Raw genomic sequence first — 13,217 nt, forward strand, 5'->3', positions numbered from 1 at the left:
ATGCACTAAAGGAAAAATCAATAATTTGATATTATTTGCTTTTACAGATGAGATTTTACCAGAACATGAAAAACATTTACAAGAGGTTAGTTTCTATTTTAAAAGATTAAAGTCACAGGAAAAGACCTTTCCAGTTTTTTATCCTTAATAAAACCAAAATTCCCTTAGTTTACTTTAGAACATTAATTTTATTCAAGTTGTGTCAAGATCCATGCAATTCCTTATACTTTTGATAATAGTTTTAGAACTTTTAGTTCTATTTGAATTGTAGAAAATTATAATTAACTTGGTTCACTATACTAAAATGACTCAAGGCCTGCAGGATCCCTAAAAATTAGTGAACCCTTAATGTATAAAACCTTACATTTTCAAAAATTATGAGAATGACCAAGCAACATTAATTCTTTTCAGAAACGATTTTGGCTGGGGAATGGTATTTATGAAAACTCAATTTTATCAGAAAGATTTTAAAAATCTTATTTACTTGATGATATCAACATAATTAATATCATATGATAAACATGGCATGCTAGTTTTATGTAAATGAGAGGTCTTTCTTTCAGATTCATTTAAATATCTTCGATTTGTATTTTCATATATCATATTTTGTTTTTGTTTGATAGTTCAATATATTGGACAGTGTGATATCAGAGGTTCACCCTGGGGATGTCATATTCCAACCATTGCTACACCAGAGCAGATTTACTGGGTCCCTGTCTCTACAGACATGTGGTTATACACCTGGTGCATCCTTCATAGATAAATATCTGTCTACTCTCCAGCCTAGTAAGTATATAATACTGGGTCCCTGTCTCTACAGACCTGTGGTTATACACCTGGTACATCCTTCATAGATAAATATCTGTCTACTCTCCAGCCTAGTAAGTATATAATACTGGGTCCCTGTCTCTACAGACCTGTGGTTATACACCTGGTACATCCTTCATAGATAAATATCTGTCTACTCTCCAGCCTAGTAAGTATATAATACTGGGTCCCTGTCTCTACAGACATGTGGTTATACACCTGGTGCATCCTTCATAGATAAATATCTGTCTACTCTCCAGCCTAGTAAGTATATAATACTGGGTCCCTGTCTCTACAGACCTGTGGTTATACACCTGGTACATTCTACATAGATAAATATCTGTCTACTCTACAGCCAAGTAAATATATAATACTGGGTCCCTGTCTCCACAGACCTGTGGTTATACACCTGGTACATCCTTCATAGATAAATATCTGTCTACTCTACAGCCAAGTAAGTATATAATACTGGGTCCCTGTCTCAACAGACCTGTGGTTATACACCTGGTGCATCCTTCATAGATAAATATCTGTCTACTCTACAGCCAAGTAAGTATATAATACTGGGTCCCTGTCTCCACAGACCTGTGGTTATACACCTGGTGCATCCTTCATAGATAAATATCTGTCTACTCTACAGCCAAGTAAGTATATAATACTGGGTCCCTGTCTCCACAGACCTGTGGTTATACACCTGGTACATCCTTAAATATCTGTCTACTCTCCAGCCAACTAAGTATATAATACTGGGTCCCTGTCTCTACAGACCTGTGGTTATACACCTGGTACATTCTTCATAGATAAATATCTGTCTACTCTACAGCCAAGTAAGTATATAATACTGGGTCCCTGTCTCCACAGACCTGTGGTTATACACCTGATACATCCTTCATAGATAAATATTTGTCTACTCTACAGCCAAGTAAGTATATAATACTGGGTCCCTGTCTCCACAGACCTGTGGTTATACACCTGGTGCATCCTTCATAGATAAATATCCGTCTACTCTCCAGCCTAGTAAGTATATAATACTGGGTCCCTGTCTCTACAGACCTGTGGTTATACACCTGGTGCATCCTTCATAGATAAATATATGTCTACTCTCCAGCCAAGTAAGAATATAATACTGGGTCCCTGTCTCTACAGACCTGTGGTTATACACCTGGTGCATCCTTCATAGATAAATATCTGTCTACTCTCCAGCCTAGTAAGTATATAATATTGGGTCCCAGCTGTCTCTACAGACCTGTGGTTATACACCTGGTGCATCCTTCATAGATAAATATCTGTCTACTCTCCAGCCTAGTAAGTATATAATACTGGGTCCCTGTCTCTACAGACCTGTAGTTATACACCTGGTACATCCTTCATAGATAAATATCTGTCTACTCTACGGCCTAGTAATTATACACAATAACAAAGGAAAGCATCACCATTTATAATTTCTTTGTACATTTATTTAAAACATCTATAGCATATAAAAAATTTTGTGACAGAAATTAGTCAAAATCTAAACACTTTTTTGAGGTCATTAACACCAAATTCTGTGAAAATGAGAATTTTCTTTATATCATTTTTATACAACCCCAAAAAAATTTTGGGTTCGTATAAAGGTATGATGTCGTCGTCAGCGACGTCTGCGTCCGAAGACACTTTGGTTTTCGGATAATAACTTTAGTTTAAGTGAATAGATGTTAATGACATTTTTTCAGAAGGTTCAATACCCCAAAAGGAAGGTTGGGATTTATTTTGGGGATGATGGTCCGAACCGTTTAGGAATTAGGGGCCCAAAGGGGCCAACAGAAGCATTTTTCTAGTTTCAGGATAATAACTTGTTTACCAGTATTTCAATTGCTCTGAAAGTATACTGCAATGTTTAAAATCACAAGTAGAAGGTTTGGATTCATTTAAGGGGTTATGGGGCCAAAGTTTAGGAATTAAGGGCCAAAAAGGGGCCAAAACAAGCATTTTTCTAGTTTCCAAACAATCATGACAATAACTTGTGTTTAAGTGTATGGATCTCTCTGAAATCGTACTATAAGGTTCGATATTACAAAGGAAAGCATGGGATTGAGTTTAAGGGTTATTGCTCCAAGGGGGGGGGGGGGGGGGGGGGGGGGGGTTCAATTCAATAAATTGGAGGGGATCTCAGTTTACCATTTTTTTAAGGGATTTTTTTTTTTTTTTTTTCAACATTTTTCAAATTTCAAATTTTGAAAAGTTTCAATAAGAAATATTCAATTGCACAGTATTGTGCAATAGATGTGTTAGATCTTGAACCACATTAATTTTGTGGCAAAAACCTATGTTATGTCAAAAATTTGATCACAATCAAAATTCAGACGGTATCAAGCTTGAATATTGTGACCAAATTTGTCCCAACTGTTCAAGGTTCGACCACTGGGGTCGTATAAAGCTGCGCCCTGCGGAGCACCTGGTTGACCTCTCAGAAAACATTTTTTAATAAAAAAAAATTGAAAAATAATTTGAACACGTTTGAGAGTGTACCTTTTTCCTTGAAAACAACTAGCATGACTTTGTGAAACTACAATATATGATAAGATATTGTGCCTTATTTGTGTTGTTAAGTATATACAATACTGGATTCCTGTCCTACAAACCTGTGGTTTCACACTCAGAGCATCCTGTGAATGTAGGAATTCAATATTTCATTTTATGGTAGCTTTTAAAAAAGTAAATTGTTGGAATTTATTGCCAACCAAACTGATTAAGGACGGAAAGCGGTTCTGCCCCTCCAATTTTCTGAAAAAAATAGTTTGCTTAGTTATCATTTCAGATTTAAGCAAAATAAAAATTCAAAAAAAGTCATAAATGTCAGTATGCATTTTTTTTTATATTGTACAGTATATTTGAATAGTTGATGTTATATTTTGTAGAAGATTACAGTTTGCTGTTGACATCCAACATTTTACAGAATACATTAGAGAGTGTAGCTTGCCAGGAAGCTGTTCTAAGATGGCTCTTTCTGTTAAGTAAGTAAGAAATAAAAAAAAGGACATAAAAAATGAAACTGAAGGACAAGAGCTAGCTTTCTCCTGAAGGATTCAAAATCGGTTTTTATAAGTTATATATCTTATGCTTTTGTGTTGTCACTTTATTCAGTAGATTTTTAATATAACAAACAAGAAGAATAAAAAAATCTTAACCTCAACTACATTTTTAGCTCATCTGGCATGACGGGCCAAGAGAGCTTTTCTCAGCACTTGGTGTCTATCGTTGTCCTTCATTGTTAACTTTTCAAAAATCTTCTCCTCTGAAACTACTGGACCAAATTAACCAAACTTGGCCACACTCATCATTGGGGTATCTAGTTTAAAAAATATGTCTAGTGACCCGACCAACCAACCAAGATGGCCACCATGGCTAAAAATAGAACAAATGTAGATTTTGGCTCATATCTCCGAAACCAAAGCATTTAGAGCAAATCTGACATGTGGTAAAATTGTTTATCAGGTCAATCTATCTGCCCTGAAATTTTCATATGAATTGGACAACCCATTTTTGGGTTGCTGCCCCTGAATTGGTAATTTTAAGAAAATTTTGCAATGTTTTGTTATTATCTTGAATATTAGTATAGATAGAGATAAACTGTAAACAGCAATAATGTACAGCAAAGTAAGATTTACAAATAAGTCAACATGACCAAAATGGTCAATTGATCCCTTAAGGAGTTATTGCCCTTTATAGTCAATTTTCTTTTACAATTTTCATAAATTTTGTAAACTGTAAACTGCTAATGAAATTGAATATATTGTGAATTGTACTTGGTGCATCTGTTTGCAGTGTCTGTACATAGTAACCAGTTGGTAACACAGGGCTGCCATAAGACTTTATTGGAGCATCTAAACAGACAGATACATTTTAAACAGTTACCACAGACATGGATACCACCAATACCCGATGTCTTATCTGTCTTCTGTAATTATGGTATGTTACACTGGACACAGTTATACAATATATACTCAAAACATCAGTTAATACAGTCTATATACCTCATTCTGACAACCTCAGTGGTGACAGGCTAGTGATACAGTAGTTCTACTACTTAGACCACACAAAATAAACTTAAGTTTTTATCAAAAGATTATGTCAAACTTAACTTTAGAGGTATAAATTTCCTCCCTAAAAAAAAGATCTGTTTACCTATTATAGTGTTCATGGGATGTTCTATTTGTTTTTGACAATTGTTTCTTAAAAGCTGTGAAAAAAATAAAAATATAAAGATGCACTTGTAGCAGTGTATTGTAAAATGAGGTCATGTGTTGAGGACTTTTCACATATTATATTTGACTTTATAGGTTGTGAAGTAAGCAGATTACTGCCAGACAGTATAGCAGACTCAACAGAAGAAGAGTACAGGTAGGTTAAGATAGTTTATTATATTTTCCTTTTTTTATAAGAACATTTCATTTGTATTTTGCAGAAAGATTTTTAAGTTGAAAATATTTTTTGTTGTCAAAATACAAAATCTTAGCAAAAATTGAAATAAAACATGTTGCTTACCACTATAATTAGATAAGAATTAATACTTTTAAAATGAGAAAAGAAAGTTACTTTTTATACGCCCGTCGTCTTTTAGACGGGACATATTGTGGTATACCGTTGTCCGTCCGTCCGTCTGTTTGTCCGTCCGTCCCTCCGTCTGTCCGTCCGTCCGTCCGTCCGTCCGTCCGTCCATCTGTCCGTCTGTCGTCCACACTTCGGACAATAACTCAATGTCCATGAAACTTTGGTGAATTGTTTATATCTATTGATGTAAGCTCCCTTTCAATTTTTATAAATTTCAGATTTTACATTTCCGTGTTATGAATTTTTATGCTTAAAAAAGGGGGGATTTTCCAATTTTGGGACAATAACTAACACTTTCACAAAATTTTATACAACTTTGATAAATTGTTTATATCTATTGACATAAGCTCCCTTTCCATTTTTATAAATTTTAGATTTTACATTTTCTTAAGTAATGAATTTTTATACTTAAAAAAGGGGGATTTTATGAAACTTTGGTGAATATATTAATGTAACATCCCTTTTGATTTGTATATATATTTCTAGTTGATCATATAAATTCATGTAAAGCATAAAAGACAAGTTAAAAGAGCAACGGGTGTATCATGCGCTAAAGTGCAGCCCTTTATTAAATAATAACCTAGGACAAATGTAGGATAGTAGGTATTTTTTTTCTGAAACAGCCCCCTATGAACTTGTTTTGAAAAGAAAGAGAAAATTATAATTTTTCTGTTGTTATGTACCGTTTATGGGCATTATGATTTCTGGTCTGTGGGTCCGTCTGTTTGATCATTTGTTCGTTTGTCATCCTTTTGTCCCGCTTCAGGTTAAAGTTTTTGGTTGAGGTAGTTTTCAATGAAGTTGAAGTCAAATCAACTTGAAACTTAGTACACATGTTCCTTATGATATGATCTTTCTAATTTTAACTCCAAATTAGAGATTTTACCCCATTTTCACAGTCCACTGAACATAGAAAATGATAATGCAGATGGGCATCCGTGTACACAGGACACATTCTTGTTAAATTATGGTATCCATAATTTATACTTGTGAACTTCACTATAATTATTATTTTACAGTAGCCACATTGTCCATGAAGAACAAAATGGAATGATTCCAAGGGGAGGAAACTCTATATGTAGGAATCTACACCTTGTCCTCAATATCATTGGACAGTGTTTACATTCAAGGTATGGTGAATAAGTAATCCAAAGTCTCTAACTGACTTTGATTAAGTATTGAATGCTTCATTTTGTAAATTCATTGGGGTTTAAAAGCTTTGACCAAAGTAAATTTTATATTCAGCACTGAAGCGCTTTGTTCTAAAAATGTACGCAAGGTCAACACTTTTACAACCCAATGAAATTACCAAAAGAAGCATTCAATACTTATTGATAAAAAATTTCGCTATGATCATGAAAACAAGATTACAATCAGGTGTATCATTATTTTTCCTGTGCACTTCTTTCTGGAAACCTGTGTCATCATGAATTTACAATTCATTTGGAAATGAATGTAAATTTCAGAATGACTCGAGATTGATATTAGCCAATCAAAATAACATTTATTATAATGAAACATATATCTAATGTAATTACTTGAGTATGAAGTTGTGTTTTTAACCGGATTTTTGTGACAAAAATGTCGGTTATTGATTTGGGGATGTACGGCGGGCGGGCGGTCGGTCGGTCGGGCGGGCGGGCGGGCGGCAATCAAATGTTGTCCGTGCATTAACTCATGAACCGTTCAACCAAAGCTTTTAAAATTTTAATATGTTGTTACTGACAACTAAATGAAGGTCAAGTTCAATAATGGCGATTTTGACTTTTACCGTTCAGGAGTTATGGTTCTTGAAAGATTGAAAAATGGAGTTTCCAGTCGTTTTCGTGCATTTACGCATGAACTGTTCTACCTAAGCTTCCCAAATTTTAATATGTTGTTACTGATGACAAAATGGAGGTCAAGTTCAATAATGGCGATTTTGACTTTTACCGTTCAGGAGTTATGGTTCTTGAAAGATTGAAAAATGGAGTTTCCAGTCGTGTCCGTGCATTTACGCATGAACTGTTCTACCTAAGCTTCCCAAATTTTAATATGTTGTTACTGATGACAAAATGGAGGTCAAGTTCAATAATGACGATTTTGACTTTAACCGTTCAGGAGTTATGGTTCTTGAAAGATTGAAAAATGGTGTTTCCAGTCGTGTCCATGCATTTACGCATGAACTGTTTTACCAAAGCTTCCCAAATTTTAATATGTTGTTACTGATGACAAAATAGAAGTCAAGTTCAATAATGACGATTTTGACTTTTACCGTTCAGGAGTTATGGTTCTTGAAAGATTGAAAAATGGTGTTTCCAGTCGTGTCCGTGCATTTTCTCATGAACCATTCAACCAAAGCTTTTGAAATTTTTATATGTTGTTACTGATGGCAAATTAGAGGTCAAGTTCAATAATGATGATTTTGACTTTTACTGTTCAGGAGTTGTGGTTCTTGAAAGATTGTGAAATGGCGTTTCCATTCACGTTGTTGCATTTACTCATGAACCATTCAAACTAAGCTTTTCAAATTTTAAGATGTTGATACTGATGACAAAATGGAGGTCAAATTTGATATTGACGATTTTCACTTTCACCATTCATCAGTAATGGTTCTTGTGATATTGCCAGGACACAAATAAATATTAATAAATCCGGTTTGCTGTCGTTGTGACAGCCTCTTGTTTTTTAATTTGAGAACTTTTGTCTGAGTGACTTGTTTTAAAATTCATTTATTAACTTAAATTTTTCCTATAAGACTGGTATTTAAACTATGCCAGTAATAAATTCCCAGGTACTAGGTGGGATAGACAATTCAACAGCAGATTAAAAGACTAAGTTGTAATTATGTAAATGTTTTAAATGTTAGTGCCAGCAACACCTGGAATATAATTCATCGACCACATTCAAGAATTAAATCAAGATTTCATCCACTCTATAAATGAAAAAAGATCATAAGCCAATTTTAGATAAACTGAATATTTGAAGAATATGGGATGAGGTCAATGTGACAAACATTTAACACAATTATTGTTACCAAGTGGAAATTCAAAGAATTTTTTTATAACAGTGTGTGTACAGACAGGAATAGAACATAAAATTTCAGAAACAACATATCATAAGACCTGTACCAAGTCAAGACTATGACAGTTGATGCTCATTCGTTTGACTGACCACCACAAATTTATATTATTTTATCATTTTTAGACCAAGGTACAGTAGCAAACAGCTGACAGATCTACTCATTATTTTGTGTCATGTGGCCATGGACAAGTCACATAATAGGTTTGTACACAATTTTATTGGATATTTACAGAAAGTCCCCTTACACATCACAGGTCCAACTGTGGCTACAATTAGTGTTACACATAATGGGTTCAATTATATTATTCCACTGTATGTTCATATTGATAGCTAAATCAACATTTGATTGGTTGAGACTATCCCAAGTGTCATTGAACAAAACTTCATATTCCCTTCTGAGACCACCTAGAAACGTACGTAAGAGGTCTTGAATGTTTGGGTCAAACACAAGACATGCAAATAGTTTTATGCCATCTTACCCCACAAATTCATCGCTTACCAATGCCAATGTTATACGCAGCAATGAAACTGAAATTAATGTACAGCCAACCAATTTTGATAACTTTCGCTCCATGCAAAATACCCATCGTGACTTGCAGTCTACAAATAACTTGTACAACCAAGGCTTTTCTTCAGTATCAAATAGCAGTCAAAATCACAGATTACCTAAACTTGATTTACCGCACTTTGATGGGGAAATTTTACAATGGCAAACATTTTGGGATTCCTATGAATCAACTATTCATTTCAACAGTACTTTGACCGAGATACAGAAATTTAGTTACTTGAAGGCCCAACTCCATGGCCATGCCGCCCAAACTATTGAAGGTTTCGCACTGACAAATGCCAATTACACCACTGCCGTTAATTTGCTCAAAGATCGTTTTGGATCGCCTCACAAGATTATTCATGCCTACATGAAAGCTCTAATGGATCTTCCTTCACCGTCAAATGATTTAAACAGCCTAAGGAGGTACGGAGACCACCTAGAAACGTACGTAAGAGGTCTTGAATGTTTGGGTCAAACACAAGAAATGTATGGCGCGCTATTAGTACCTATAATTATTAGTAAACTACCAGTAGAAACGAGAAAAAGTATTGCCCGTGAATATGATAGCGATCATATAACTCTAAACAACCTCAGAAAAGCCATCACAAAAGAAGCGAGAATTCTTGAAGCGGGACAATTTACCGACCGCGAAGGTTTATATACTACCGCTACATTTCTGACCGAAGCTCGCAATAAAACTCAGCGAAATTTCAATACAAACAATCCACGTTTCAATGACAAAAAACGTCCTTGCATCTACTGCACTGGTATACATTTTCCGGGAGATTGCACGATAATTTCTGATGTGAATGAAAGACTGAACATCGTAAAGCAAAAGAAAAAATGTTTCAACTGTCTAGGAAACCACGGTGTTTCCGAGTGTAAATCACGTAACCGATGTAAGAAATGCAACAAGAAACATCACACCAGTATTTGCGGGGAACAAGCTACAGATGGAAAAGGACAGGACAGCAAGGAGAAATCAACCGTTGTAAGCTTCGTAAAAACAGAAGAACCAGAAACTGCAGTAATGTATACCTCACAACACACAAGCGTTTTATTGAAAACCGCTATCGCACCAATATCATACGGGAAACAGATCACAGAAGCTAGTATTTTATTTGACGAAGGTGCCCAACGTTCATTCATCACTCAGAAAATAGCCGAAAAATTACAGATAAGACCAAGCGGAAGGGACACAATTGAACTGTCAGCTTTTGGAGACAAGGAAAAGAATATACGCCATTTGGATACAGCAACCGTTCAACTACAAACTGACAGGTGAGATTGTAAACATCAATGCATTGATTGTTCCTGATATTGCAGTCCCACTTCAAAACCAGACGAAATACTTTACACGCAATTTGCCATACTTGAAAGATTTAAAGCTCGCACATCCGGCAAATAACGCTGATAGCTTTGAAATTTCACTCTTGATAGGAGCCGATTATTATTGGGATATAGTTCAAGATCACGTGATTAGAGGGGATGGACCTACAGCCGTAGCATCAAAAATTGGTTACTTGTTATCTGGACCGGTAATAAGAAACGGAGAGAAATCCTTAACTTCATCAGTTCTTTTGAATGTTACTTCACACCATGCAGAGGAAAGCGATATCGAGAAATTCTGGAATCTAGAATCGTTAGGAATACGTTTACCACAACAGAACGATGAGGAGAGTTTTGTAAAGATTTATCAACAAGACTGTATCAAATTTGAAAACGAACGTTATTCTGCCAAGTTGCCATGGAAACTGGAACTTCCGGATCGACCTATACTATACCCGCTCGAAATCCTAACAAACATTAACAATTTAGATGACAAAAATGATGATACTTCAAAAGAGAGATTGACACGAGTTCTACCAAAACGAGAGACATCTGTTCGAGCTCGAGAGAACATCAAGAAATAGACTACCCAAAAGTGATAGACGTTAAAAGTGAATTATTTGAATTTGTTTTAGAAAGACAATTAATTATTTGATTTTCAGTAATATCTATTCGATTGACATTATACGTAATTGATAATTTCATATTTTAACTTTTGCCGGCCCCGAGAATGTCGGGAATTTAGCGTGAATATATACATGTTAACGTTGCTACTTGGCTTATGTAATTATGACGTTACTTATATAGCAATGGCTAGACGTTAGAATAAACACGATCTATACACAACGCATTTTATCTACTTTACACAACACCATCATATTCCCCCCTGAGCATCATATTCCCCTCTGTAGATCGGGACCTCATCATATGACGTTACGTGCAGTGGGTTTTTTTTCAAATAGCGTTAGTAAAGTCATTACTGTGTTCAAATATTCTTGGAGTATTATACTAATTAAGTTAATATAATACTCCCAGATTTATTCCAGCATAAAAACATAAAGACTATTAATTTTAATTTTGATCGGTACTGTGTATCAATGTTTATGTCGTGTTTAGTTATTTAATCAAGCGGATAAGGAAAAAAAGCCTATGTACTGTTGTAAAATACTTTTACATTCTTTTATTATAGACATTTTCGTTTAATTGGTAAACGTCTTAACGTCGTTTACCGCGGTAATTACGTAACTGTATATTCGAAGTCGCTACTTAGCGACGTTATTGTATTCCTACATGTAGTTTAGATAAAGATTTCGTTCTATGAAGACGTTCTTCATCATTTCTTTAGAATATATGTTAAATTGGTGCCGTGACAAAAAGAACGATGAGTTCTAAACTCAAAGCTATTCGAGCTGGACAGCGTGGTGCAGTCACGAAACTGCTAAAGCGAGTGAGCGGAAATTTCGAGGAGTTATCAAAGGAATACGATGTCAATGAAATTATGTCAATCAGGGAAATGATACGGAAAAAGGAAACAGTTATTTCGGAGCTCAACGATAAAATTGTGGAAGAAATTTCGGAAGAGGATATTCAAGAAGAGATAGAAGAAGCCGACAGGTATGAATTTGATATTCAAATTACTCTAACAAAATTAGCAAAAGTAATCCGGGAAGCAGATAGCACATCTTCGAAACAGCAACAATTAAACCCGCACGCCACAGAATTTACACTTTCAAACAACCTAATAAACCCTACTCCAGTAAGTTTCACGCCAGCAAATAATTCTTCATCTACATTTTCAAACTCCAGTATGTACCATAAATTACCAAAGCTTACCCTACCCACGTTCGGAGGAAATATACTGGAATGGCAGCCATTTTGGGATTCCTTTTGTGCAGCAGTTCATGAAAATTTGTCCTTAAACGACGTTCAGAAGTTTAACTATTTAAGGTCTCAATTGTACGGAGAAGCAAGCCAGTGCATCTCAGGATTACAAATTACAAACACAAATTACGCTCAAGCCCTACATGTATTGAAACAGAGATTTGGTCAACCCCACAAAATTGTGAATGCCTATATGCAAAGCCTCATTAGTCTACCTAGTCCATCCGCGAATATTAGAGACATAAAGAACTTTTACGACAGTATGGAGAATTACATTCGAGGTCTTGAGGGAATGGGACAAACACATGAATCGTACGGGAGCCTTCTAGTACCAATTATCTTAAATAAAATTCCCGGAAACATCCGACAAAATATGGTACGCGTTAATGGAAATGATAGATGGAATTTACAGTTGCTACGTGACGCAATTCAGCATGAAATTACTATCCAAGAAGCAGGTCAGTCCGTAAGTTGTTATGAATCAGAATCAGAATATACATCTACGTCAGCATTTATAGTAAGTACAAAACGAAACTACGAATCAAATAACAGAGATTTAACCAGCAAACCCTGTATATATTGTAACGACATTCACGCTCCAACTACATGCATGACGGTAATAAATATTGATGACAGAAAGCGCACAGTTAAGGAGAAACAGTTATGTTTTAATTGTTTGGGAAGACACAGAATTGCAAACTGCAAATCAATAAATACATGTAAAATTTGTGGTAAACGACATCACACAAGTATTTGCAATAAGGCGGAGCAATATACGCAAAACGAAGCAAAAACAGAAACGGAAAATTACAATTCAGAAAAACAAGACAGCAATCTCTCAGTAGCAAGCATGCAATCATTAACGACATCAGTAAGAGCTCAAGTACTTTTGAAAACCGCGATAGTAACAGTCTCGTCCGACAAAACCCATTTTAGTCAAGCAAACACCTTATTCGACGAAGGTGCACAGCGCAGTTTTATTACCAAGGATATGGCA

At 35.3% G+C, this 13,217-nt stretch overlaps 1 protein-coding gene across 4 annotated transcripts in view; it reads left to right on the plus strand.

Annotated features, from left to right (window-relative positions):
• LOC139521171 (SMC5-SMC6 complex localization factor protein 2-like) overlaps window positions 1-13,217 on the plus strand; it is a 64,987-nt gene that overhangs the window by 43,268 nt on the left and 8,502 nt on the right. For all 4 annotated transcript variants that reach the window (XM_071314482.1, XM_071314484.1, XM_071314485.1 and 1 more), the window contains 7 exons: window positions 48-85; window positions 624-786; window positions 3,705-3,800; window positions 4,612-4,755; window positions 5,127-5,187; window positions 6,417-6,527; window positions 8,584-8,661. In XM_071314482.1, the coding sequence (XP_071170583.1) occupies window positions 48-85; window positions 624-786; window positions 3,705-3,800; window positions 4,612-4,755; window positions 5,127-5,187; window positions 6,417-6,527; window positions 8,584-8,661 (691 nt within the window). The remainder of the gene's footprint in view (window positions 1-47; window positions 86-623; window positions 787-3,704; window positions 3,801-4,611; window positions 4,756-5,126; window positions 5,188-6,416; window positions 6,528-8,583; window positions 8,662-13,217) is intronic.

The sequence above is a fragment of the Mytilus edulis genome, chromosome 4 (genome assembly GCF_963676685.1).
Source record: "Mytilus edulis chromosome 4, xbMytEdul2.2, whole genome shotgun sequence".
In the NCBI taxonomy this organism is placed as follows: domain Eukaryota; kingdom Metazoa; phylum Mollusca; class Bivalvia; order Mytilida; family Mytilidae; genus Mytilus; species Mytilus edulis.